Source organism: Nuphar pumila, chromosome 3 (assembly GCF_984573655.1).
Source record: "Nuphar pumila chromosome 3, dmNupPumi1.hap1.1, whole genome shotgun sequence".
In the NCBI taxonomy this organism is placed as follows: domain Eukaryota; kingdom Viridiplantae; phylum Streptophyta; class Magnoliopsida; order Nymphaeales; family Nymphaeaceae; genus Nuphar; species Nuphar pumila.
Window position 1 is genome coordinate 131,694,950 of NC_143251.1, and position 27,985 is coordinate 131,722,934.

Sequence of the window (27,985 nt, forward strand, 5' to 3'; positions counted from 1 at the left end):
TTAAACCTTCACCTCTCACCAACCAGTATCAGTATTCAATACTTTTTACCACTTATAACTAACCCGCCGCCTTGAGCGGGTAAGATTCAAGAAGCGACCGGGGGACGTTTTCGTCATTGACAAAAAAGACGTAGAGATTTTAGTCACGGCCGACGAGATTTTTGGGCGTGCGCAGCATCTCGAATTCTACTTTATCCTTCCGCCATAAGACCAAAGTAGAGGCTCGTTTTCTTGCCTTCCCCGTTGTACCCCTTTCCCACCTTTTCATCCACTCCCTTCCACCCTTTCCCACCTTTTCGTCCACTCCCTTCCACAGAGAGAAGGAAGAGTCGCTGGATTTCAGAGAGAATCACATAAAACCCTAGTTTTCTCACAGGGTTTATTACCAGCATCGATGGTTTTACAGGTACCTTCTGCACCTCAGAGACCCTAATTTCCTCCCTGATCTCTATTGGTATCGAGGACTTGGGGCCCCGTGAAACCCTAGTTGAGAGAGAGAGAGATGTCGGTGGAGAGGTCTCTGGAAGCATGGGAGGGGGTGCAGAGGCAGGGCCAGGACATCGCCGACCGCTTCAACTCCATGGCCCACGGATTCACCTGCCTCCTTAACTCTCACATCAAGCCCCCTTCATCCTTCCCCTGGACGCCCATGCACCAGAGCCAACCCCACGCGGAGGACCCCCTCAATATGGCGGGCTTCCCGAAGGGGTACTCTGGAACTGACGGGGTCTCCGCGATACTTGACATCGGCAACAGGCTGGGGCAGGCCGGAGCGGAGTTTGGTGCCTGCATCGGCGGCATGGTCGAGCAGTTCTTCCGCCGGTTGCCGCCACTGCCGCAGCTCCGCCAAGAGGAGAAGGGCCAGGCGCTGAGGGTGGAGCCTGACGGCGGTGGTGGTGGCGGATTCCTCAAATTGGAGAGGGAGGATGAGGGGCAGACTGAGGGCGGGTGTCAGGGGTTCAGCCGGAACTGCTCGGTGTTTTATGACCTGGAGACGGGATGCCCGGGGATGGCGGTGTTGGGAGATTCTGAGGAATTGGTGGAAGAAGAGGGTTTTGGCCTCAACCTGCGGTCTTCATCTTCTATGGAGCGATTTACTAGATCACAGGTGTGCCATTTTCACTCATATACGTACACAATTGCACGCATTACAAGTCATACATAGACGGTTATTGGGTACTAACCAACACTCTTATATATGCATATGTATGTTTTGTTGAGAGTTAGGATGTTCTTTTTAATCATGGGCGTTATGGAATACATGTTCTCATACGTTTCTATACTTATTGAACGCATTCTTATGATCTTATCTTCTGTTCTTTTGCTTGTGTACGTTAAATATATGTTGTATGTAAGTTTTTTTTTCTTATTCAGAAGTAAGATGTATTTTGGTTGGTAATTAAATTGTTTTAATCAATTGAAGTTTCTTTCTCATCCGTGACTTCTTGATGTTTCAAGTGTTTTATTTTATCGATATTGCTTTGTCTTGCATTATTATGTGAAGACTGAAGATATACCAACTATTTGTATGGTTTGTTCTGAAACCAGGGGAGTGTAAATATTACATCAACATATGATAGTAGAACACATGGAATTGAAAGTTCTGTGATTGCAAGAGGGGATTTGTGGAGGGTGGAGGCATCTCATGGTAGTTCCACATCTGGAAATGACAGTTCACCTCTCTTCCTTGTTCAACTTGGACCAGTTCTTTTTGTTCGTGATACAACACTCCTTCTGCCAGTTCATTTATCAAAGCAACACTTGCTTTGGTATGGTTTTGACAGGAAGGTATGGTTTCATCTGTACAACCATGCAAAGTATCTTTAAGTATTGGGTTTCTTGAGAGAACAATATGCAGCTGTTGAGTTTCTTATGTGTTTTCATGTGTTATTCGAATAATGGGGTGTGTTGGAAGCTTCTGATTACAATTGCAAGAATTGTTCAAAATCAAAGTACAAAAACCGTTTTCTATTTCTGGTTATGGACAAAGTCATTTTATAATTAGTAGTAACTATTATCATCTTCCTCACTTTATTGCCTAAGTGATATTATTTTTGGTAGTGCCTGCATTGGCTCAAGTTTAATAAACAAGATTTATGCATGTCTATAGATTATTCATCATGAAAGTGCTTGCCTGTTCATTGCCCATTCTTGATGCTGTTCTGTTGTCCTTTGGTTTTTATTTTCTAGATATTCTGCTGCTGGCCAAAGCAAATGCTTTAGTCAGAATTCACCCATCACAAACTTTTCAAGTTTTGAGATGCCGTGAATCAATTGTTTTGTTTATTCTTTTCTTTTTGGGTGAAGAACTGGATCAAACATTTGTCATTGCATTTAGTTGTTGTTCTCAGCCACTAAATGAGGGAAGGTAGTTGCTGCAATAGTTGCTTCTTGATAAGTCTCAAGAGTCACCATAATTAATAGAAGGTTATTTTTTCATAGGTTCACTTTCAGAACATAACTTTTTGTGCTTCCTAAAAGTGTGATGATCCTATATTTGGAAACTTAACTTACACATAGGGGATGTTTGAATGTCTGAAGGAACAATCTGTTGGGTTGTTTCTTCTGTTTTTTTGTGTGGGCCCCGCATCACAATCAAACGTGGAAGAAACAATCCGGAGGACGTTTCTTCTGTTTTCAGTGTTTTACCTCCAAAAAGCGGAGATAAATAGTCACACTCCAAGGGGTGTAACCTATGTCACATGGGTGCGGGTGCGGGCGCGGGTGCGGGGGTGCGGTGTTGCGGCAGGGGCAAAAATGTAAATATATATATATCATGTATATGTATGAATGTATGGTAGCTGTTAAGGTCCGTGACATTTATGCCCAACTTACTTTTTACCATTTTTTTATCTTATATGGTTGTCCCCAAAGATGAAAGTGATGAGTTGTGGAGCCTGATTCATTGTTTTTGCCCTTGCAGGAAGGGGGGTACGGGGACTCCCCCTGGCGCGGGTCCAGGTGGGGCAGCGCCCCCCCCCCGCCCCCCCAAAGATTTTTTTTTAAATTCCGCAGCCCATTTCATAGGGCAAAAAAATTAAAAAAAATCCAAAAAATAGACAAAAATGACCCTGGGTGCGGTCAACGCACCCAAGGTCGGGTTGACCGCACCCGGTGCCGCAACCGCACCCGCACCAGCGTCGAGTCGCATCGACGCGGGTGCGGAACCCTGCTAGCCGAATCCCTGTGACATAGGGTGTAACTATTTATCAAGGATGATGACATCGTGGATAAACAATCAATGACTGCTTATCCACGGTGCCCAAAGGCACCAATAAGCTATGTCACATGGGTGCGGGTACGGGTACGACACGGGTGCAGAGCAATTTCAAAAATTTTGGACATGGGGACACGAATATATATATATGTACATATATTTTTAAAATATATATATAACAATAATAAGACTCGGTCAAAGTTGTGCCCCATTAGGGGACACAACTATATATATATATAAATATATATAATAAGACTCGGCTATATATATATATAGATAAAGTTTTTTTAGTTTTTATACATCTTTTACCCTAAAAATGGACAAAAATAGACTCGGTCAAAAGTTCACCGAGTCCAAAATGTGGACGGACTCGGCCCCGGTGCGCTGACCGAGTCCGACACTTGGTTGACCGTGTCTGAAGCAGCACCCGTGTCCGCACCCGTGTCGGGGCGTGTCGACGCGGGTGCGTGTACATTATAGCCGAGTCCATGTGACTTGGTAAAGAAGCTTTCTCCTTTAAGGAAAATCACATATTCTATTATAGGAACCATAATGTTAAATTGTATATACATATAATGTATATAATATATATATATATATATATATATATATATATATATATATATATATATATATATATATATATATATATATATATATATATATATATATATATATATATGTGTGTGTGTGTGTGTGTGTGTGTGTACATACCAATGTATGTATATGTATTATATACATATGTGTATATATATGTGTATATATATATATTTGTTATAAATATATATATATATATATATATTTATTTTTTGTTCTTTTTGACTAGTCAACATAAAGTTGACTAGTTTGACTAGTCGTTGGAGCTAGTCCAACGGCTACAAATAGAGCGGTTGGACTAGCTCCAATGTCTCTCTTTGGCTCTCTATGATGTATATCAAAAGGGGTGAAACCCCTCATTTGTTGTAATGCTTCTTGCATTTTGGGTTATCAATAAAATCTATATTTTTTACATTTTGAGCCTTCTTGTTTGTGCCCTTTGTGGGTTTTGTGAGTGTGCCCTTAGTGGCCACTTTTGTGCTTGTCCATTTAGATCTTTGGTGGACACTTTGTTTGTAATTGAAGGCTCTTGATTTATTATATGGTTTCAGAGCCTCGTTGCTCTTGAACCTTTGGAGATTGATCATCATGATTTCATGCTTGTTGGAGCAAGAGGAGACTCTTGTTTATTGGTAAATCAAGTGTTTGTGTGTTCGTGCATTTGAAGATTGACTTAGTTTGTTGGTTCAAGTGTTCGTTGATTCTACCTAAAGTTTGTGGTGTGGTGCTCGTGTTATTGCTTCTCTTCTACATTCTTTTCTCTTTCTCATCTCATTTCTTTTCTCTTCTTCTCTTTATATATATATATATATATATATGTATATATATATATATATATATATGTTTCTCTCACCCTTTGTAAGAATGGATGACAAAGAAAGTGTCACCATCATGCTCGTGAAACTTAATGATACAAACTATGTAATGTGGCCTTTAATTATGAAACACCATATTTGGGGAAAATGGTTGTGGAGACTAGAAGATGGATCTGATCCAGAGCCTAAACTAGTTCTCACTAAGATAGAGAACAATAAGGAAGTGCCACTTACGAATGATGAGAAAACTAAAGCCTTAGTTACTTATGAGAAAAAATGGAAAGAGGGGGAGAATGTGACATGCCAAGATTATCTCTTGGCTTATTAATAGTGTTGATATTAAAAAATGCTCTAGCCTTGCAAAATTTGAGCATGCTAATAAGACTTAAGAATACCTCAAGAATATGTATTCCCTTAAGGATATTGCATCGTGTGCAATTTGCAAGATAAAGTTCGAACAATGGCAAAAAATGATAAAAGTATTACGGAATATTATAATGAGTTGTCCAAACTTTGTGAAGAGTTGGCTCTTCTTGAACCTAGGTGGCATTGCCCCCGAAGATATTGAGCTCTGTCAAAAGCAAGTTGATGTGAAACACTTCTATCAATTTATAAATGATTTGAGACCACCAAATTAGCCCTCTTTTATATAGGAAAAATCCCTTCTATTGTTGACACTATTGAGTTAAGTATGGAGGAGAATAGGTTAAAGATGCACACTACGAAGAATGAACATGATTAAGTTCTAGCCGTCTCTAGGTCGGGCAATTACATTCGTACTTACAAGCCACCTCATTTCAGGAGACAAAGCAATGAGTATGATAAGAGAAAATAATTTGTCACTATCGCCATGAACCGTGACACATTAAACCTCAATGTCCAAATCTAAGAAGCAGAGAAGAAAAGAAGGTGGCTTTGATTGGCTCACTGCAAGAGTCAAATGACATTAGTAACCAACAAGATTCATCTGTTGGAAACATGTCCTTGGCTCCATTGGTAGAAGCACTTTAACCTCTTTTTAAAGGAGCATCTTCCTCGACTTAAGTTGCAATTTCATCATTCTTCGATCTCGGTAAATCTTCTTGGCTTCTTGACTCTGGTTCCTCTTTTTGTATGACCACAATGGTAATATTTTATCTGAATATCATACTAATTTAAGTGTGTCAAATGTGTTTACTGTTGATGGTATATCTCTTGAAATAAAAAGAATATGAAAATTTGAAAGTATTTTTCAAAAACTCTAAAAAATTTACTATTCTAAAAGTTAAATATATTCTTAAGTTGAATTTAAATCTTTTGTATGTTTCTCAAATATCTGACCATGGATGCAATTTCTCCCCATCTGATGGTTGTTGGGTACAAATTGCCAGCCAGGGAAGCTGATTTGGGAAGGCTATAGAGAATGCAGCCTCTACTATATGAACTTTTTGGAAATACCCACGACTATCCTTTGTTGTAATGTTAAGAAATTAGATTTGGACTTATGGTGTAAAAGACTTGGTTACCCAATGTATCCAAAATTCAATATTTTCAAGTTTGAAAATTTTTTGTAATTTTGAAAATTTACTTGTAAGGGTTTTATTCTTGGTAAAATGAAGAGATTACCATTTCAAGAAAAAACTTTTGTTTCTTCTAGTCCGTTTGAGTTAAATACATTTGGATGTTTGAGGCCCAACACCAGTTATATCAAATGGTGGATATGCATAATATGTAATTTTTGTCGATGATTTTTCTAGGTATACTTGGATCTTCTGCTTTAGTCAAATATGAAGCAATGTTGTGCAAAGCGTTGAGGCGTAGCGTAGCTCTCCACCAAAAACTAAAGTGAGGCGTAAAGCGTAAGCCTCAATTTTTTTTTAAAACTTTAAAAAACCCTTTAAAAAAACCTTTAAAAATATCTACAAATACAAATAAATAAAAGAAATATTTTATTGATGAAGCAACAACCAAAGGTGCTACCTGACATGATTCCTCAATTGGATTCATCCATTTCTTCACTATTTCCTCCGCAACATGAGCTACTTGATGCTGCAGCTAGCAGCACTAACCAACCCAAAAACTGGTGCATGGTGAACATAGACAACTCCTGAACTTAGTAGCACTTCTCACATTTTCTTGAGAGTTGGGGAACTCAGGAAACATAAAAGCAGCCACCCTCAAGAGAATTGACCCTCGAGTGATTGATGCATTTTTGCTTACTTCATTAGTTAAAGTTGCTTCTAGTGTTTTGTCAAGAATCAACCATGTCTTCGAATCAGGAAACTTGTTTGTTTTATAGACGAAAGGAAGAAGCAAGCTCCGTGTATTCTCTAGTATTTGTATTATGCATGTTTTAGGATCTTTTGGCCTCAAGACGATGTGTGCTTGGACAGTGGCCTCAAGACCATAAGAATGAGCAAACCCACCAATTGGAAGAATAAACAAGAGAGGAAGAAGAAACAAGAGAGTGAGCAACGAGAGAGGGAAAGAAGTGCCTTCTTCTTTTTCTTTTGTTTCTTCTGCTTCTTCCTTTTTTTTTGCTACGTACATGAGAGACGAGAGTGAGAGACGAGCAACGAGAGATGAGAGACAAGAGAGAGGAAGGATGGATCAGCGAGAGAGGAGGGAGAGATGAGAGATAAGAGAGAGTGGATTGAGCAACGAGACAGGGAAAGAATAGAGGGCTCGACCCTGATAAGGGTCGAGTTCTCCCAATTTTGGGTCAAATGAGGGCTTTGGCACCCATTTGACTTAACTCAAATGAGGCGCATGTCTCATGGTAAGGCACGCCTCATAGCACATGAGGCATGCGCCATGGCCTCTGTGCGCTATTTGAGTGCTTCTCAAAGCATAGAGGGCTACACCTCGAGGCAAGGCGGGCCTTTTGCGTCTTGAGGCACGTTTTTAAAGAAACATTTGCTCCAATTGCTACGATGACCACCATTAGGACCTTAGTAGCTTTAGTCTCTATTAGAAAATGACCTATATATCAAATGGATGAAAAAAATGTCTTCCTTAATAGAAACTTACTTGAAGAAATATATATTAAGGCGCTACCTGGTGTGAATATTCCTAAGGAAAAAGCTTTTCGTTTGGACAAAGCACTTTGTGGTTTTAAACAAGCACCGAAAGCATGGTATGACAGGGCTTATCGGAACATTATCTTATCTTTCAATTACTAGATTTGATATAATACACGTTGTACACACACCTAGTCAATTTCAACACGCTCTTATGTTTACATGAGAGTAGTTTTGCGTATTATTAGATATATTAAGACTTCTCTTTCTCGAGACATCTTCTTATCTATTTCATCTACATTGGATTTAATTGCTTATACTGATGTTGATTGAGGAGGTAATCTCAATAACACACTCAACCATGGGTTTTTGTATCATTTTAGGTGAATCTTTAATTTCATGGAGGTGCAAGAAGCAACAAAAGATCTTTCTCTCTCTATCTTTCATCAACTGAACCTGAATATCAGGCGTAGGGATGGTAGTGAACTGGGGATGAAGGACATGAAATGGGAAATAAACCGTTAAAATCAAAACCTGTGCGGTGATGAGGCGATGATGAACTTACCTTTGCCTCTGCCCTGCCCCGTCCCCAATCCTTGTTAAGGAAATTACTATTATACCTTATACATATTATAAAATCCTATATATATATTTCTAACCCTAACATAAAACCCTTTCTCTCCTCTCTCCTTCCTCTAACGAGCCATGCAAGCTCCCATTTCTCTCCTCTCCTTCCTCTAACGGCGGAAGGCGACAACTACAGAAGGACCAAGGACACAGGGTCCGCCCCGCCTCTCCCCATTTGGACTAGGTATGAAGGACATGAAATGGGGAATGCACCTGGGATGGAGGTTAGAATCAAAACCCGTGTGGGGATGGAGGGCAAAATTTTGAGACGGGGTAGGTGTGGTGACCTTGTCTCCCTCCCCCGCCCCTATCCACTGCCATTCCTAACTGGGCGATAGCTACCACAACGATGGAGGTGGTCTGACTTAGGACATTGCTGGCCGATATGAGACTTCAAGTAATCGGAGCCCCACGAATGTGCTGTGACAACAAAATTGCGATCTACATTGTCTACAACTGTACATTTCATGGACACACTAAACATATCGAGATGGATTGTCACTATATACGAGAAAAGTATCTACATTGCAATATTGATTTGCCCTATGTTACATCAGAGTAAGGTTGACATATTTGCTCACCAAACCTTTTGTTGCTCTTAGATTTCACTTCCTTTGAGGCAAACTTTCGATTATTTTACCATAAGTTTGAGGGAAGTGTTAAATTCCATATACATATAATGTGTATATATATGTATATATATTTATACTTTTTTGGTGTAAATATTTTCTTTTTTTCTTTTATTTATTTTTTGTTCTTTTTGACTAGCCAACATAAAGTTGACTAGTTTGACTAGCTGTTGGAGCTAGTCCAACGGCTACAAATAGAGCCGTTGGACTAGCTCGGCTAGCTCCAACGTCTCTCTTTGGCTCTCATATAAAAAGGGGTGAAACTCTTCATTTGTTGTAATGCTTATTGCATTTTGGGTTATCAATAAAATCTATAATTTTTTTTACATTTTGAGCCTTCTTGTGTGTGCCCTTTGTCGGTTTTGTGAGTGTGCCCTTAGTGGCCACTTTTGTGCTTGTCCATTTAGATCTTGGTGGACACTTTGTTTGAAATTGAAGGCTCTTGATTCCTTACACATGGTTACCGGAAGCGCCTCCTTAAGGGGGAAGCACACTTCCAAATGGGGAAGTATGAGAGAAAATTGTTTTCCAAAAGCATTCGCTTCTCATATCACTTCTCTCTTGCATCCTCTTCGTTTCCCACACATTTAGCCCTCGCTTTCCCCTTGTTTTTTTTTCATGTTAATATTTTATTTTTTTGCTTCTTTCATGTTTCCTTTTTCGCTTCTCACAATGTAATGTGATTTTGAAAACAATATTTTTAAACCAAGAACTACGCACCAAATAATAATTTAAAACCAATTCTTGCACTCGTTGCAGAGTAGCAAGTTGGATCGTCTCTTTAGGAAACAAAACTTAGGCAACACAATTCACAAAAGAACTTACTTTATTAATAACTGAAAAAGAAAATTACACTATCTTTAATTACAATGCTAACTAAAATTAAAAAGGGACAAAAACAATAAAAAAATATCCTAAACTAAACTCAGGGATTCCTCGAACAAAATCCAAGGAGCTTTAAGAGAATATTCTGACCACCTCAGCCCACCCTCATCCTTATTCTAACGCAGATATAGGAACTTGTAAAATAAAAATAAAGAAAACTATACCCTATTCTAAACTGTTGAGCAAATAAATAATCAAATAAATAAACAATTTAAGTATAAATAAATGTCTGGAACTAACGACTATACAAGAATTAATGCAACTAATCAAGAACTCACTAACTAACTTAACACAAAATTATCAAGAAACTAATTGACTAACTAAAATATCAATAAAGCAATTAACTAACCGAAATTCAAGAATTGAACTAATTAACTACTAACTAACAAGAGTGACTAAAACAACAACTAATTTAATCTAACTACTTGCTATCATGTTGTACGGATTTTAAAACAAAAACTAAACTAATCTAAACAATCAATAACCGTTTATCTAATTTACACTAACCAAATAACAATGAATAAAAACTAAAAATAGGATATCGGCAGCTAATTCTTTAACTACTCTAAACTATTTACCAGATTTAAATTAAAATTAAAATTAACTAAAACTTGCATGAATAAACTAAAAACTGAATCTAAACTAAATAATGAATTTTGGAAATAATAAAGAACTGAATTAAGTTGTCTAATCTAATTATCGATGAATATAAATAAAAACAATAATCGTCTACTATTATTTAACTAACTATTCTAATATAAATCCCAAATTCAATTTAAAAGCTAAACTGATTTAACGTAATTATCTAAAACTAAAGCTAACTAATGACTCAAGACTAATATTAACTACAGAAAACATGATTAAAAGAAATTTAATATTAACTAGACTATTATAGGAAAACGATAGTTGGAATAAAGAGTAAATCGGCTTAACTAATATAACTAAACTAATTTTTAATTAAACTAATCTAATGACGTTAAATTAAAAACAATATTAATCTAATTAATCTAAAACAATAATTAACATGATATAATAACTAAATAAAAGAAATAATTAACTATTATCTAAATCGCTAACAATGGAATCCTAATTAAAAACAATAATTAAACTAAAAACAACTATTTTCTAATCTAAATGCTAAAAATAAAGTTTCTGGAATTGAAATCAATTTAACTAAATAATAAACAACTATAAGAAATTATTCTAATAATTCTAGCTAATCGATTGAATTAAAAACTAATTATCTATGCTATCGCTAATCTAACTTATTCTATTAACAAGATAAAAAAATTAATCAACGAGAATTAAATTTACTAAAACTAATAAAAACATGATTGAACAGAATGAAAATTAACCTACTGAACATGAATAAATAAACAAAAATTAGATCTAACAATATAATGCTAAAAAGAATTGAAAATAAGGCAAGAAATCCTAATTGGCTATTATTTTATTTTCTAAATAATTAACACTAAGCGAAGACCGAATATTAAAACCTATTCTAAATTGATCTAAACTAAATCTAAACCTAATCTGGACTGAAAATCACGTAAATAATAGTAAAAAAACTAATCTATACCTAATAATTTTTATTAAAACCGAAAACTATGACTGAAAACATTAAAATTTGATAAAATCTAATTTAATCTATTTCTATTTTATACAAAATGTAAATCTGAAATAAAAGAAAATCAGATCTAATCTAAAACTAATCTAATCAATGCAAATATAAAATAAACTAATTTACGGATCAATACGGACAGTTTTTACAAATTCAAACTTACCTGACGGACCTTTTCGGTTAAGTTTTTTGACCCGAATGACTCAAGACTCGATCAAAACTCCGACATGAAAACGATCAGACCTCAAAAACAGACTCTAGACGACAAATAATACATAATATCAAAAACCCAAAACAAAACTCAAAGGAAAAATGGCCAAGAATCGGTTTTTTATTTCCTTTTCTAAAAAAAGTAAAAATAAAAACTGAAAAGTACACCTAGGGCTGCCCGCCGAGTTTGGGGGTAGAAAAGAGCGGACTTATGCCTAGAATATAATGCCACAAATGTTTAGGTTGCTGGAATTGCGTTTTTAGCTGCAGCATGCCCGAAACCCGAGTTGACGAAAGGGAAAGATTGATGGAGAAAGAAAAGAGATCGGTCGGTTGCAGGGGAGCTTTCTTGGCCGCCGATCGTGAAGGTAGATGGTGGTTCGCTTCAAATCCGAAGTTGAAGGTTCCAGCCGTGGGTACCTGCAGCAAATACACAAAACCAACAACAAAAAGAAGAAAAGAAACAATGAAAAGCATTATGGTACAGGTAGAAATCGCAGGAAGGAAGAAGAGAGGAACTTGGCCAAGAGGCGGAGAAGAAGAAAAAGGGGAAAGAGGGATGGAGGCTGGCGTGAAACCCTAGGTAAAAACAGTTTTCTCTATGCTAGACATCCCCTATTTATAAAAATATAATTTTACAAATTTCAAAAACAAGCCTACTTAAAACTATTTACAAAATAGTACTTAAAACATTCTAAAATTCTTAAAAACAACCTGTGCCAATTCTGAGAGGGTTTTTTTGGATATTTTTCACGTTGGATCTATGGAGCTGGGTTTAATTGCAATATGGATCAGATGTGAAGGTCCATTTGTATGGTTTTGGATTGGATCTGGATCCAATTCGCATCGGTACATATCTGATTTCTCAGAAAATGCTCTAATTTCCTCATTTTAACTCGGATTTTGATGAAATTCAAACCGAAACTCCTTCACACCTAAAACAACATAAACACAAGTATTTAAGCTATAAAATTTCATATAAATGCACGAATTTATAATAATACGATATGCATTTCATGCATTATCACAATGCTTCCACAATTGCTTCCAAAATGAATCTTGCTTCACACTTCATACTGCTTTTTAACACTGGCTTCCCCACTTCCATTTCACACATTGCTTCCCATATCCATTTTGCTTCCTAGTAACTGTGATAGAGGTTGCAATTTTCTGTTTTGGAGATCAAACTTCTCTATTTGTGTTTTGGATCTTTGGCATGAGGATTGTGGTATTGAATTCCTTTACAATTGGCAATTTTATTTTTTGTTGAGGAATGCTCAACAATTATTATCATATGGTTGTTCTAGTAGGCTACTAGGGACTCGTAGGATTCAGCAAAATAATGATTAGAAACTTGTGTACATTGAGAATTAGGAGCGAGTTACCATGTACCTTCTCCCCTTTATCTTTGCTGTATTTGACCAAACTTTAAATTGCTTGGTCTTTTGTGGGGACACATAAAAACCAAGCTTCAGTTTTTAATTGGATAGAAGATCAAGAAGCTTTCAAGATTTCATTGACTATTATTGGGTCCTTTCAGTTTCAGGCTAATTTTAAACAAAATTAGTCATTAAAGATATAATTGGTAGCTGAGAATGCTCTGTTAGTTTATCTCTTGGCTTGCCAACAGTCTCTTGTTCAAAATAGCCAATAATGGCACTACTTGGCCTTTGTGATGTCTTGCATACTGAGTTTTTTTAATCCTAACCAGAGATATCTGTTCAGGAGCAGATGCTTCTAGAGTATTGATGTCTTTGATACCACCAACCAGTTTGGGTTGTACCGAGATTTAACAAGATCAAAACTCCTTTTTTTTTCCAGTTGATCTAAGCTGCTATAGGAAAGGGATACATTGCTGCAGTGACCTGTGCTGTAGTAACTTTGTAACTGTTGAAACTTACTCAACAGCAAACTTCCAAAATCTTACATGTGACAACTGATATGCTTATATATGGTTACATACTCTAAAATAAATATGCATGCTTGCATGTAAAGAATGTGAGGTTGAGATGCTTGAAGTTTGAAGTTTGAACTATGTAAAACATAGGGTGTTAAACTAGTAATGTAGGAGAGAGAGAAAGAGTAAAGGATGTGAGTCGTTGAGATGTTGGTAGTTTGAAGCTTGAACTATAAAAAATATACGGTGTCAAACTTGTGACTCGGGCTCGGAGCGCCCGACCCTTGACTCGGGCTCAGAGCGCCCGACCCTTGACTCGGGCTCAGAGCACCCGACCCTTGATCGCGGGTCAGCGGGTCGACTCAGTAACTTGGATGGGTTAGGACCCAATTTTTTGTGTTTTTTTAATAATACTTTAAATATTGAATATAACATTGTTTTCTACAATGTGAATGCAAAAAATCAAACTCCAAGCAGCAAATTCACTAAATCAAAGCATCAAAGAACAAAAACTATAAAATATCTACATAAAAAAAAGCTTAATAACTGCACATAGCCACATACATAAGAATGATAATGAAAATTGTGAAATGAATATTAATAATTAAGCTACACAGGTAGAAATAAAATAAGTAAAAAATGAACAAGTAAACTAGTAATCACTACCTTTCTAAGAAGGGAGACCGAGGAAGATGAAGAAGAATAAGAATAAGGAGGGAGATAGAGGAGGAAAAGGTGAAGAAGAAGAAAAAGAGCGAAGGTAGGAGGAAAAGAAGAAAAAGAAGAAGACGAGGGGAGATAGGAGTAAAACTGAAAAAGAAGAAGAAGAAAAAGAATAAGATGAAAGACAACGAAAGAAAAGAAGAAGGGGCAAGATAGAGGGGGGCGGGGCGTTACCTCGGTTGGCCTCCGTCGATACGAGAGAGAGAGAGAGGGAGAGAGCCTGGCTGTCGGCGATGCTGTTGGTCGTCAGTGGCTGTCGACAGAGGGAGGGTCGCCAGAAAATGGAGGGGAGGGGAAGAAGGTTGTCTTCGGAAAATGGGGAAGGAGGGGAAGAGTCGACTCAGTCGACCCTTTTTATAAATTAAAATCGGTTCATCTCTGAACGAACCGATACAAATACCGGTTCAACTAAGTGAATCGGGTCAAAACCGGTTGGTCATGTATCAATCCTGAATCGTAGGGATGGCAGTGGACCGAGGCCTGCCCCGCCTCGCCCCGTTTGGACCGGGGATGGAGGTTAAAATCAAAACCCGTGTAGGGATGGAGGTGGAGATGGACTTACGCCCCGCCCTGCCCATGTCCCTATCCTCGCCCCGCCCCGTCCCGTCCCCAATCTTTATTTAGGGTTGGCAATGGACCGAGCGGAAACGGGGCCTCGCCCTGCCTCACCCTGTTTGGACCAGGAATGGAGGACATGAAACACGGATGGAGGTTAAAATCAAAACCCGTGCGAGGATGGAGGCGGGGTGGGGGTGGAGACCTTGTCCCCTGCCCCCACCCCAGTCCATTGCCATCCCTACTGAATCGTTTGACTGACTCAGCGCCGAGTCGGGCGATTCCTAGCCGATTCATGTGCTCGAAACTGGCTAAAATAGGTTTGGGCTGGATCGGTGGCCCAATTATTGGGCAATCCGATCCGACTCGGACGATTCTCAAGTCGGATCGTCGGGTTTGCCAACTATGGTCAAACCAATAATGTAATGTGTGAAAGTCTAAACATCAACAAGTTACTAGTGTTTTATTTTATCATTTTTTTGATGATTCATCTAAAAACATGAAGTTATGATTTCAATACTAAATCATCAATATGCTTGAAATATTAGACAATATTAACAATAGTGTGGTTCTAATAACAAGGGTAGGGGGAGCCCTACTGCCTGAAGTCTCGTAACCCAAGATTGTCACAAGCTTGCATCCCTTAGGCTATGCTCTCTGTTACCTTACTGAAAAGAAAGAAAGTCCTAAAATTGGATAGAAGGGCACATAGATGTCTCTCTGTGTTGGACACCTACAACAAGTATTTGGCATATAATACAAGCCATGAGCTAAAAACTTTATTACCCAAAAGCATCCAAGGAATATTGCTATCTACACTGTTGTTAGGCGCAAAAGTTGTTGGTTCTTAGGTGTGTCTAGGTAACAGTCTTACGTCTTTGGTCCTTTCCTTCGAGAAAAATGTCCTATTCTGGTGCTATCTGAAAAAGTGGTATTCTGGGTCATTAGGACCCGACCCGAGTCCATTGTATCCATCGTATGTACAATATGGATACAATGGACCTGAGCCATGTAATGTTTTATTTATTTGGGTCTGGACATACTAGACCCGGACCCATACTTCTGTAATGTAAACTTATTAATACAAGTTTAGGTCACGATTTCTGGGTTGAAATCGTGACAACCGCAATTCATCTTAGCCCTCTTTTTTGTCTCTCTCTCTCTTTCTTTCTTTCTCTCTCTCTCTCTCTTTTCTCAATACAGGCATTCTAACATGGTATCAGAGCGGAGATCCATCTGAGGGCCGAAGAAGGTTGCTGACAGGTGCGACGATCAGAGATTTGAGGTTTTTCGTTCCTTCTCTTCTACTTTTCTTCATTTCCTTTCTCCTTCTTTCTATTTCTCATTTCTTCCCTCTTTCTGAAATTTTCTGTGCACCCGACCCACATCTCACGTGGGCTTGACACTCACGTGGCTCATTTCTTCCCTCTTTCTGAAATCTTCTGTGCCCCCGACCCACATCTCACGTGGGCTTGACCTTTTCGTGGTGATCTGAGATTCACGTAAACCCTGTTCACGTGAATCCAGACTGTGCAAAAACAAAGGTGATTCTAATTCACGTGAATCGCTGAAATCAATTCACGTGAAACAACAAATCGACCACGATCCCTATTTCAGATCTGCTTTTGTTTGGTATCATTCGATTTGTCCCCTTTGCCCGATCTCCTCTATGTTTTTTTTTTGAATATTCAGATATCCCAGCTTTCCTCGTTTTTTTTGCTATGTGTTTTTCTTCCCTGATTCTCATTTTCTACACTTGCCTGAAAACATATCTAACGTGTGAAAGTGTTTTTCATTACGTCAATCTAAAATTTTTCAAGAGTGTAAAGAAAAGTTCAGTGTTCAATCTCACTATCTTCTGAATCTGACAGCCTGTGGTCTCCTGTTCAAAAAAACAAAAGGGAGGCTGAGCACTTCGTGAACACTCTTGTTGAATTTTATTTCTCGATGGATCCTTATTCTTCTCAATCGAATCTTTCTTCAAGCTTTCTCAATCAACTCGTTTCTGAAAAGTTGAATACCTCAAACTTCTTGATTTGGAAGAGACAAATTATTCTTTTTATAAGGAGCCAAGGTCTCTTAGGTCACCTGGATGGAACCACTCCAGTCCCACCAGAATTTGTCCCGAGAGAAGAGAAAGATGATAAAGGGGCGAGTTCAATTGTATATGTAAAAAATGCAGAATATCTCAACTGGGAAAGGAAAGATCAATCGGTAGTTGCATACATCACTTCTACCTTGTCTCAAGAGGTCCTGGTTGCCAGCACTGACAAATGTACAACTCTTCAACTCTGGGAGCGACTGGTTCAGACGTATTCACAAGTTTCACAAGCGAGGATGGTTTTTCTCAAGAGAGAATTTCAGTTGCTAAGAAAAGATTCCATGACCATCATGGAATACTTGAACAAGATAAAGCTTATCACAGATCAGCTTGCAATTATAGGATGTGCGGTAAGTGACAGTAACATGGTGCAACAAACTCTGAGTGGATTGGAACCTGACTACAATATGATAGTCACTTTACTATTGTGTCTCTCTATCCTTCTTACCTTTAATGAGCTACGAGCTAAATTGATCCAATATGAAATGACTCTGAAGGGTTTCTCTGAAGAAACTCATGTTCACACAAATTCCCAAGAAGTTTTTGCCACAGGAGTGACTTATGGTCGAGGACGAGGACGAGGGGGGCAAGGGAGAAGTGGACACGGAGGACGTGGTTTGCTTCCCATTCCCAATGTGTTGACTCATGCACAGGGACAAAGACCCATCCCCACTTACTTCCTTTGTAACAAAAGGGGGCATATCAAGGCGAATTGTTGGCATAATCCAGAAAATAAAGCAAAGGCTCCATAGACAGAAATCAAAAGAAAGTTCACGAATATTAGTGGCAGTGGGGAGATTAAAGATCTGCTGATATCCGCCTTGTCAGAGTTGAAATTGAAGCAGAGTGATGAAGGCACTTTGTTTGTCGACTCAGGGACAAACACTCATGTGACAGGCAATGCAGGTAAACTTTCTAACCCTATTTTTTATTTTGGCAGGAGTAAGATTGTTACTGGTGATGGATCCCACCATCCTGTTTCTCATGTTGGAAAAACTGTCATCCCCATGTCACATTCCACTCTTAAACTTTCTGATGTTCTTCACGCTCCCTACATAAAAAAAAATAGTCTCTGTTTTCAAACTTATTGATGATAATCATGCTTCAGTTGAATTCACTCACTTCTTTGTGCAGGTCAAGGACCTACGCACGAGGGAAACATTCGCTGAAGTAAAGAGACAAGGCAATATGTATGTCTTTGAAGAAGCTCCATGTCATTCCGTCTGCCTTGTTCATCAGGATTAAAAGTCTTCATTAGAGTCGTGTTCATGTTTTTAGTATTTCTGAATGTAATAAGCCTTTCTTATGGCATAGTCGATTAGGACATTGTGGGAGCCATTTTATTGAGAAACTTGTCTCTAATAACCTCATTCCAAAAGTCTCAATGGGGATGAGAGCAGTCAGAAGTGTCCAGTTGTCTTTCATGTAAAAGCCATGTATTGCCTTTTCATTTCATTAATAAGAGAGCTTCAAAACCTTTTGAAATAGTTTGTTCTGATGTATGGGGACCTGCCCTAATTGTCTCTGGATCTGGGATCAGATACTACCTAATCTTTGTTGATAACCATTCTCGATACACTTGGATATATTTCATAAAAAATAAGTCGGAAGTCTTCCCTTTGTTTCAAAATTTTCTTTCCTTGGTTAAAAATCAATTTTCTAAGTCCATTCAATTTTTCCAGTGTGATGGAGGTGGGGAGTTCTCATCTCGTGATTTTATTTCTTTTCTTCAAAATAACGCAATAGGAAGAAGGGTGTCCTGTCCACACACCCCTCAACAAAATGAGATTGCTGAGCAAAAACATAGGCATATCGTTGAAAGTGCCATGAGTATGCTTCATGACAGTAATCTTCCCATCAACCTATGGACATAAGCTTTTCATTTTGCCGTACATGTGATAAATAGACCGCCTATGGTTGTTCTGGAAAATAAGTCTCCTTATTACTGTCTTTTTGGAGCTCACCCTAGTTATCATGATCTGCGTGTCTTCGGATGTGTTTGTTATGTGCATATTGATCAGTCCCTGAGAAACAAGTTTCAAGACAAAGCCCAGAAGTGTAGATTTGTGGGATACGCAGATGACTATAGGTGTTATGATCCAACCACCAAGCACATCAGAATCTCAAGAAATGTTGTCTTTGATGAGCAAAATTTTGATCATAGAGCTGACGCAACGGATATGTCTCCTAACACAACTGAAGTTTACTATCCTTGGCTGAGTTCAGAACTTTTTGCTGGTTCCAACGAAGCCTGTTCTTCAGACTGTGTGCAGCAAGAAGAAGAGATGTATGAGAACATTGGGACATCGGGATCACAGAATGAAGGAGAAGTACCATCATTCGTACTGGGCAGATACAAAGGCATTTTCTATTCTAGACAGAGTTTGACAGCATCAAGCCATTCAGATCATGTCTCAGTCGCTGATCCTACTTCCTCTCATACTCTTGAGGTCAGAAAATCAAATCGCATACGACATCCTATTAACAGGTGGGTTAGCTATAACAACTTCTCCTTGGATCTTCAACTCTTTTTAACTGCTCTCAATAAGGAAGATGAGCCCATTATGTACTATCAGGCAGCCACTTCTAGTAAATGGGTAGAAGCCATGAATGATGAAATGCATGCCTTGCATGAATGTGGAACCTGAGAAGTTGTTCCCAGACCACCTGACAAAAATGTTGTCGGATGCAAATGGGTCTACAAAATAAAGTACAAGCCAGATGGAACCATTGAACGATATAAGGCAAGACTTGTGGCAAAAGGGTTCACCCAAGAAGCAGGGCAAGACTATGATGAGACCTTTAGTCCGGTTGTGAGAATGGGAACAATTCGAATTATTATTTCCCTGGCTGTTGAACATGGATGGAAGTTGAGTCAGCTTGATGTGAAAAATGCATTCTTGCATGGAGATTTGAAGGAGAAAGTCTACATGGAACAACCCCCTGGATATCAAGAACAAAATTATAAAACCCATGTGTGCAGGCTAAAGAGAGCTATCTATGGACTAAAGCAAGCATCTCACTCTTGGTTTGATAGCTTCTCGCTTGAGATTCAAAAACATGGATTTTCACGTTTCGTACCGGATCACTCATTATTTATTTTTAGAAGTCAGACTGTGACCACTCTATTATTAATTTATGTTGATGATATTGTCATCACAGGAAACTCTGAAGCTCACATCAAAGCAGTAAAAAGTTACTAGGTCAGAGGTTCAAAATGAAAGATCTTGGTGTTTTGCGCTATTTTCTTGGTGTAGAAGTTGATAACCAGGATCATGGCTTGACACTTACTCAACACAAGTACATCGTAGATGTTCTCAACAAGGCAGGCATGAAAGACTGCAAACCTCTAGGAACTCCGAGTGTGCTTCACCAAAAACTTAGCGCTCATGATGTAGATCTGTGTGACGACCCCACCAGGTATCGCAGTATAATAGGAATGTTACAGTACCTCACATTCACTCGACCTGATATTGTTTATTCAGTCAATCAAGTGTCTCAGTTTATGCGTGCACCACGTACTGGACATATGGAAGCGGTTAAGAGGATTCTTAGATATCTGAAAGGGACTATTGGGGATGGATTGACATATTCACCACAGTCATGTGGCAAGGATAAGCATGAACTCACTATATATTGTGATGCAGACTGGGCAGGAGATCCTGATGAATGAAGATCTACATTAAGATATTGTGTCTTCATTGAAAGAAATTTAGTCTCTTGGAGCAGTAGAAAACAAAAAGCTATTGCTAGATCAAGCACTGAGGCTGAATATAGATCCATGGCTGCAGCTACTGCCGAAGCTACATGGATCAGGCATCTACTAACTGAAGTAGGAGAAAAGATCTCCCATTCTATCTTGCTATGTGACAACCAAAGTGCTATCAACATGTCATTCAATTCAGTACATCACAGTCGTGCTAAGCACATTGAGATCGACCAACACTTTGTGAGACAAAAGGTTGAAGAAAAAGAGATTGAGCCCGAGTTTGTCAATACTGAAAGACAAGTTGCAAACATATTTACCAAAGGGTTAACAAAGGATCATTTTTGGATGCTTAAAGGCCAGTTGTTCATGGTCCAAAACCATGATCAACTTGAGGGGTGGTGAAAAAGTGGTATTCTGGGTCATTAGGACCCGACCCGAGTCCATTGTATCCATCGTATGTACAGTCTGGATATAATGGACCTGAGCCATGTAATGTTTTATTTATTCGGGTCTGGATATACTAGACTCGGACCCATACTTCTGTAATGTAAACTTATTAATACAAGTTTAGGTCACGATTTCTGGGTTGAAATCGTGACAGCCGCAATTCATCTTAGCCCTCTTCTTCGTCTCTCTCTCTCTCTCAATACAGGTATTCTAACACTATCTTCATGTGAAGGGAGCTCCTTTGCATACCAATCACCGCTAAGATTTGAGAAACGATGGTTTCATAATTGATGGTGTGTTGGAGCTTTGTTGGACAATGGTAGGAGGATCATGTAGTGTATGACTTTATATATTCCATTATAGAGTATTTTAATCTTTCGGCATTTGATTCATCTGTTAGTTTTAACACATGGTTTCTTTCCTCTTGTTTGGAATAGCAAAAAGGAAAACCTTGTATGTAGCTTGTTTTCTCTTTTTTGGATTAACAAAAGGAAGACCATGTGCATAGTCTGGGAATATCCTTGATTCATGTGTACTAATGGATTTATTTTATTATCTCCAATAGTTTTAGCTAGTAGAACTCACTGTAATGTTGACATGACTCCTTTCTTCTCTGTTCCCTTATAATATCCACTTGTTCTGACATATACATGTGTGATTGCTTCTTACAGAATGGTGTGCACTCGATTTGCCCTGCTGTATGGTCGAAGCAGAGGAGATGGCTCTTGATGTCAATGATTTGTCTCAACCCCTTGGCTTGTGTAAGTTTGAAGTTTGGTTTAGCAAGTATTGCTATGCTATTTCCCTAAAAAAAAGTGTAACCCTTTTTATAAGCAGACTTAAATCTTTTCTTTGATTCCCGGTCTTCAAGTTGTAAAATTGGCTATTAGACTGCTATAAAATAAGTGGGATGCTTGTGCTGAAACAAAAGAAAGAAAGAAAAATTAAAGGGAGGAATGCTTCACTTTTGTGGTTTTTTTGCTTATCTGATCTTGATTTTAGTTTAAACTAAAAACGAAAAGGAAAGAAAAGAGAGCATTTATTTTGTTTGATTCTGAAAAACAAATATAAACTCAACGGCATATTGTATCCCCTCCCCCGCAGAAAAAAAGTGCTACTGGGTTCTTGCAACTGGACTCTTTATGTCAAGTCAAAGCATATTGATATTGATCACTGTTTCGTATCTGATATGTTCGTTATGAACACCGTGGATTGCATCCATGATTCAAGTAGATGAGATACTAAAGGTCTGTATAAAGTACAGCACTGAGACCAATTATACAACTTTAATAACTACTATTTGGAGGGGATATTAATGCCCATACACAGGTATCACAGATTGATCCATTTGTTTGTAATGCATTTGATTGCTGATTATTCATGAATATGTTGCTGCCATATGCAATGGAAAAACTATAGAGGCACCATTTTGGAAAAGCGGAAGCATGGTATGTATGTTTTCTCTGAAGAAGGAAAAGTAGTGCATTAGAATCTCTCACAGACATCATATACTATCCTATGAACTTCCGGAATCTTAATTTATTCTGTTTTGATCAGTATGCTTGTTGGTTGATCCTCAAAATGTTTGTACTAGACTTCCCTATAGTTTTGATGCTTTCAGGCTTTGCTGTTATGAAGTTCTTGGAAATAAAACATACCTTGATTTAGTGGTTTTGTTAGATGAATACTTGTCTGTGAATGATCGTGAGTTGCATTTCTTGCTGAAACTGCTTGTTTTTAGAGGTATATCATTAATCAGGCCAACATTTTGGCTGTATCTGACTTGGATCCCTTTCTCCAGTCGTTTATGGACTTGCAGTTTCCTAATGGTCAGCTTACATATGTTGCTGGTGAGGGATTGACTACGAGTGTTTTCTTGCCCATCCTTGGTGGTCTACTACAAGCACAAGGTCGATATCCAGGAGAAACTAGGCTAAGTTTCTCTTGCAAGGTTAGAAATATTCAATGACAATGCATTCTAAGTTGCATGCAATATTTTCAATATTTTCTTGTCCAAGGCATTATGGTTTACTATTCATGCATAAGGATTTTATTGTGTTAGGTTTGTTTTTTGGGTAGAATTCTCTTTTCAGAAGTTGTTGATGGCACCTGGATAGAATTTTTTTTTATGTATAATGTTAGTGCACATCTCACTATTGATACCACCACTGTTATTTGATGGCAATTCATGTTACATGAAGCAATACACTGAGATGGAAAATCATGTCCTTTTATCTAGTTCATGCAGAAGTTGGAGTGAGTTGAGTAGGTTCTGGGCTCAGTCTGGGTTTTGTACTATGTCACCAAGGGTCTTTTCAGGCGAGTCAAGTACCTACAGGTCCCAGAAATTGAGATGTGCTGAGCTGTTCAACTTCTGGCCTTTTGTGATTCAATGGTTGATTTGTGATTTTATTTCTGTTTATTCGAGTTGAATTCAATCTTTATAAGGTTTTCATTTTTCATTTGGTCTTCCAGAACAAGCGAGGTACACGTTTTACGTCTACCGTGCAATGGCCAGACAAGTCTCTGTCTCTTGGAATAATGCAAGCATTAGCATGGCAAAGATCAGGTCTCATGGTTAGGCCTACTGTCCAGTTCAGGTATATTATCTTGTGCTATTAAAAAAACTCAAAAGTACAAGTAGGAAACAAGTGACGACAGTTTTCTTCAGTGATTTAGTTATTGTATAAACTGCAATTTCGTGTCACATATTATTAGTTTTTTCCCGTCAAATATTCTGCTTGACTTGTGTTGGAAGGAACACTCTCGAATTTCAAATTAATTGTTAGTGTTACTTTACTTCGTTCATGACCGAATTTTTTTTAATGCCATCACTTTCATATTCAGGAAATAGCTTAAGCCTTTAAGAACTTGCTAAGGAGAAAAAAGATAGAAAAGAGAACATGCAGTATACATGGGATTTTATAGAATACTAGAAGCAAGGTGTATTTTTATTATAACTTTTATGACAAATAAAATGAATAAAAAATGGAAAAATGTATGTGTTTGAAAAAAATATTTTGTATTTTAATTTAAAACGTACAACTAAAAATAACTAAAGCAACTACATGGTCTTTTTATATGGCTTACTATATGTTTAATTTAACACATGCAAGTAAAAAAACTGAAACAGATAAATACCATTGTATAAAAGATTGTCAAAAATTGTTTATTCGACTATCCAACAAGTGAAAGTAACATAAAAAGTAAAATTTAGTTACCACATTAAAATGAAAAAAAAGTCATATATGCCATAGTAATAAAACTTAAAAGGTATGCCTATCAAAGAAAAATAAAACTTAAAAGGTAAAAAAATGAGCATACCATTTCTAAAGGGGGCAAATTTTGAAGCAAGTCACAGGTTGAAACATTTAGGCATGAATTTCATAGTTGGCAAACTCGTGACTCGGATCTGGATTGACTCATGAGTCAGCGGGTTGACTCGGTAACTCGGACGAGTTAGGACATGAATTTTTTAGTGTTAAGACATGAAAAAAATTAAACTCTAAACTGTATAATAACTAAATTTAGCTATATAAGTATTCAACTATACATAATTGTTGATATTTATGATTTAAAAATATATGATTCTTTATAAAAATTGTCCCTTTATAAGCATCATGCATTAAAACCACGGAATTCATTACAAAAGACACACAAGTGCATGCAGATCGGTGATCCTGGATCGGTGACCCAGTTGGGGTCCGATCTGGGTCGACTCGGGCATCAACTCGCCGGGTTTGCCAACTATGATGGATTTCAACTCTATCCCAAATGTGTTTTATAGACCTACCTTTACAAAACCTAAACAACCGCACAACAGCTTGTCTTAAATAAAGGAAACTGAAAAAAATGCATGGGTTTCCAAAAATTCAATGCATGCAACACTAAGAGCTATAGTTCTGAAACTGGTAAGCATATTGAAAATGGTAAGTTTAAAAATGGTTCATATTCATGCAATTGATGAATTGTGTGTGAATGAGAGAGAGAGAGAGAGAGAGAGAGAGAGAGAGAGAGAGAGAGAGAGAGAGAGAGAGAGAGACCCACCAGTTATTATTCAACGTACCACTGGGTTTTGAACCTGCAACATCCCACCACTAGGAGACGCTGCACTGACAGCTCCTACCAACCACACGGAGCCCCCATTGGTGAGAGAGATTATTTTATTTTATGTTAAATGGTAACTTTTCAATTTTTGAAAATTTTCAAAATGCCATCTAAGTAACACTTTGTTTATTGTAAACAATGATACACAAATGACCAAACAAATTCAAAATGACATTCTTAATACACAAGGCAACAATGTTGATTAAGAAATGTTATAAAGAATCTACTTTTTGACACCTACTACCCTTGCTTTTGCTTTTATAATATTTAGGTTAGGATTTAGGATTAATACATGAGTACTGGTAGCAAAAGGCAACATTATAGAACAAATAAAACAAGACAAACTTGAGCTAAGAATTCTTTCGCAAGCTATTTCTTACTAAGCTTGAATGTGGTGTGAACATCCTGACCTTGCCAACCCTGTTATATGCAGTTCTCTTTTCTGTATTTCTAGCAAACGTGCATCTGCTCCAGTCATGGCTTCTATGTTGCAATGATCCTGTTCTTTTTCTCCTCCCTCTGTTTGATGGAAACATATTCTTGCACATTCAGAATGGAAATTTGGAGTTTTAATTTGTTTGTGACCATTGTGTAACTTGGGTTGGAGATTCCTATGCAGGTTATGAAATATTCGATTCCATGTGATTGGAGTTTATGTCTGGGTGTCAGGATGCTTGTGTCTTCATTTGGTTTCTACGTCTTGCAACCATAATCAACAAATCTCGTTCTTAGGAATTTCTCTGCCGGGTTTTCTCTGTTGTTTTTTAAAAAAATGTTTGTTCTCCAGAAAATCTCAGTTGTTTTAAAAAGTTTAAAAATATTATGAAAAATTAGAAAGGAAAAGAAAGAATAGGTTTTAGCAGTATTTTTCTTATGAAAATATAGTGAAGTGGTTGGGAAAGTTTTACAAATAAAAAAAATAAAAAATATATATACTTAAGAACAAATGCATTAAAGAAGTTTAAAATATTGTGATATTATCATAATATTTTTGTTATGGCTGATTTTTTGAAGTTATCTGCTGCTATGAAAAACCTGAGAATATCATGATATTCTCAAAATATTGCCGATATTGGTGACTGTCCTTGAAACATTATCAGTGACCACATCTGTCACTGCAAAACTACGTTCATTCAAAGTCTGTGGAAGTTTGATCATCGTTTTCAGAAAAAGTTAATAATGATTCAGAAGTTTGGATTATAGAGATTGAAGTTTGATGGTAGCTTACGCCTTCTCTTTTGCCACATGTTGAACAGTATATCTCCTACTTTTGGGGGAAATAATCCTGGATTGTGGGCCGAGGTTATCCATTCTGTGAAGGAAAAGCTAAACCTGATATGTGGCTATGCCTGCACGGCTCATCCTTCTGCATTTGCATCAGTTGCGGTGAGTTTTTCTCCAGATGCCCTTCCGGAAAAATGGCAGTAATTTATTGTGATTCTTCTAAGTTTTCTTCCCCAGACTCCAGTAATTAAGGGAAATACAATCACAGTGGTTTAGGTTCTTTGCCAAGTTGAAAGTATCTTTGTTTCTGAAGTAGAACTTTCTTTTGAGGCCATTGGTCTGGCATGTTGGCATGGGTAATTCATTTTCTTGGGTGTGTTTGTCTTCTTTTCTTGTAAAGCTTGGCAGGTCTAAATGGAATGGACATGCTGGAAATGCCGGGATAGTGTTGAAGTTGGAAGTTCCTACCACAAATCTCGGAAGAGCTGCTTTCTCTATTCAGTTGAATTCTGGTATAGAGTTCTGATGAGTTCCATTTTGTTTGTATAGCAAGTGTATATATTAATGTGAATAGTTTATTGATCATAGATGAATAAAAACGCTATAAAATGAGTTTTGAGGTTCCTTTCAAATGTGCCTTACCCAACGAAGGGAAAAGGATCACGTAGAATGCGTTCTCACCCGTTTGTGTGGTCATTGTTCAAGATAACTGGGTAGTTGACTAGCATAACCGTGTGAAAATGGAAACTGGATTTTTCTCGAGACTTGGTGATGAAAAGATGGTGTGTGGATTTTTTTTTTGAAAGGCAAGCTGGGGTTAGGGAGGCCCCTATCAGTTATACAACTATACCATCGGGTTTTCAACCTGCAATGTCCCAACACAGGTGACGTGCAGCAGCTGCTCCTACCAGAGAAGCGGAGCCCTCATTGGTAAAAGATGATATGTGGATGGCCCAAGGGATTTGGCATAGTGGGATGAGGCCTAGACTGTTTGATGGGCAGTTTACGTTCAAATCCTATGGCCTTCCGCCATCACCCCTTGCTTAAGCCGAAGCTAGGCGATTCTCTGGGGTAGAGGGGTAAGCCCTTGGAGCTTTATGCTGACTTGGACAGAGACCGTAAGTACAGCAGGCTGAGCCAGCACGGTTAGGTCTCTGCATAGGCTGGTTTCTCCGAGTAAAAAAAAAAAAATACGTAGATGGGTTTCTTCGAGTGAAAAAAAAAAGATATGTAGATGGCCGACATGTTGGTGATATGATGTGTCGTTGGGAATATGATGGTCACTGCTAAATGTGTGGATATTTTAGAGAAAGGGTAGAGATAGAACCAAAACATCTTTGTCCTAAATGCGGATAAACGGTTCTCAATATGATACGTGTCTCATGCTTATCCCTATCATCACTCCAATTGTATTATACACCCTCATCATCATCCTCATGAGGGAGGGAGGGAGGGAGAGGTTATTGTAGTTTTTTTTTAAGTACATAACCTCGAGAAACCTCAGCTGGGCACGGAGACAATCACTGCCCGGCAACATAAATCTCCAAAGCTAGGACCCTTGCCCTCGGATCCTTTGTAGGGTGTTGGCTTATGCAAATGGTAGCGCCTGCAGGAATCGAACC

At 38.0% G+C, this 27,985-nt stretch overlaps 1 protein-coding gene and 1 pseudogene across 1 annotated transcript; one reads left to right on the forward strand and one right to left on the reverse strand.

Moving 5' to 3' along the window:
- The first annotated feature begins 223 nt into the window (after positions 1–223).
- LOC149843855 (uncharacterized) lies at positions 224–27,492 on the forward strand. Its single transcript, XM_090001966.1, has 7 exons — positions 224–1,108; positions 1,549–1,788; positions 21,704–21,793; positions 22,834–22,983; positions 23,508–23,632; positions 26,396–26,525; positions 26,764–27,492. The coding sequence occupies exons 1-7, from the start codon at positions 503–505 to the stop codon at positions 26,887–26,889; spliced, it is 1,467 nt and encodes a 488-aa protein (XP_089858092.1). The 5' UTR covers positions 224–502; the 3' UTR covers positions 26,890–27,492.
- On the reverse strand, positions 5,686–7,047 carry LOC149843856 (urease accessory protein F-like; annotated as a pseudogene).
- Positions 27,493–27,985: the final 493 nt, after the last annotated feature.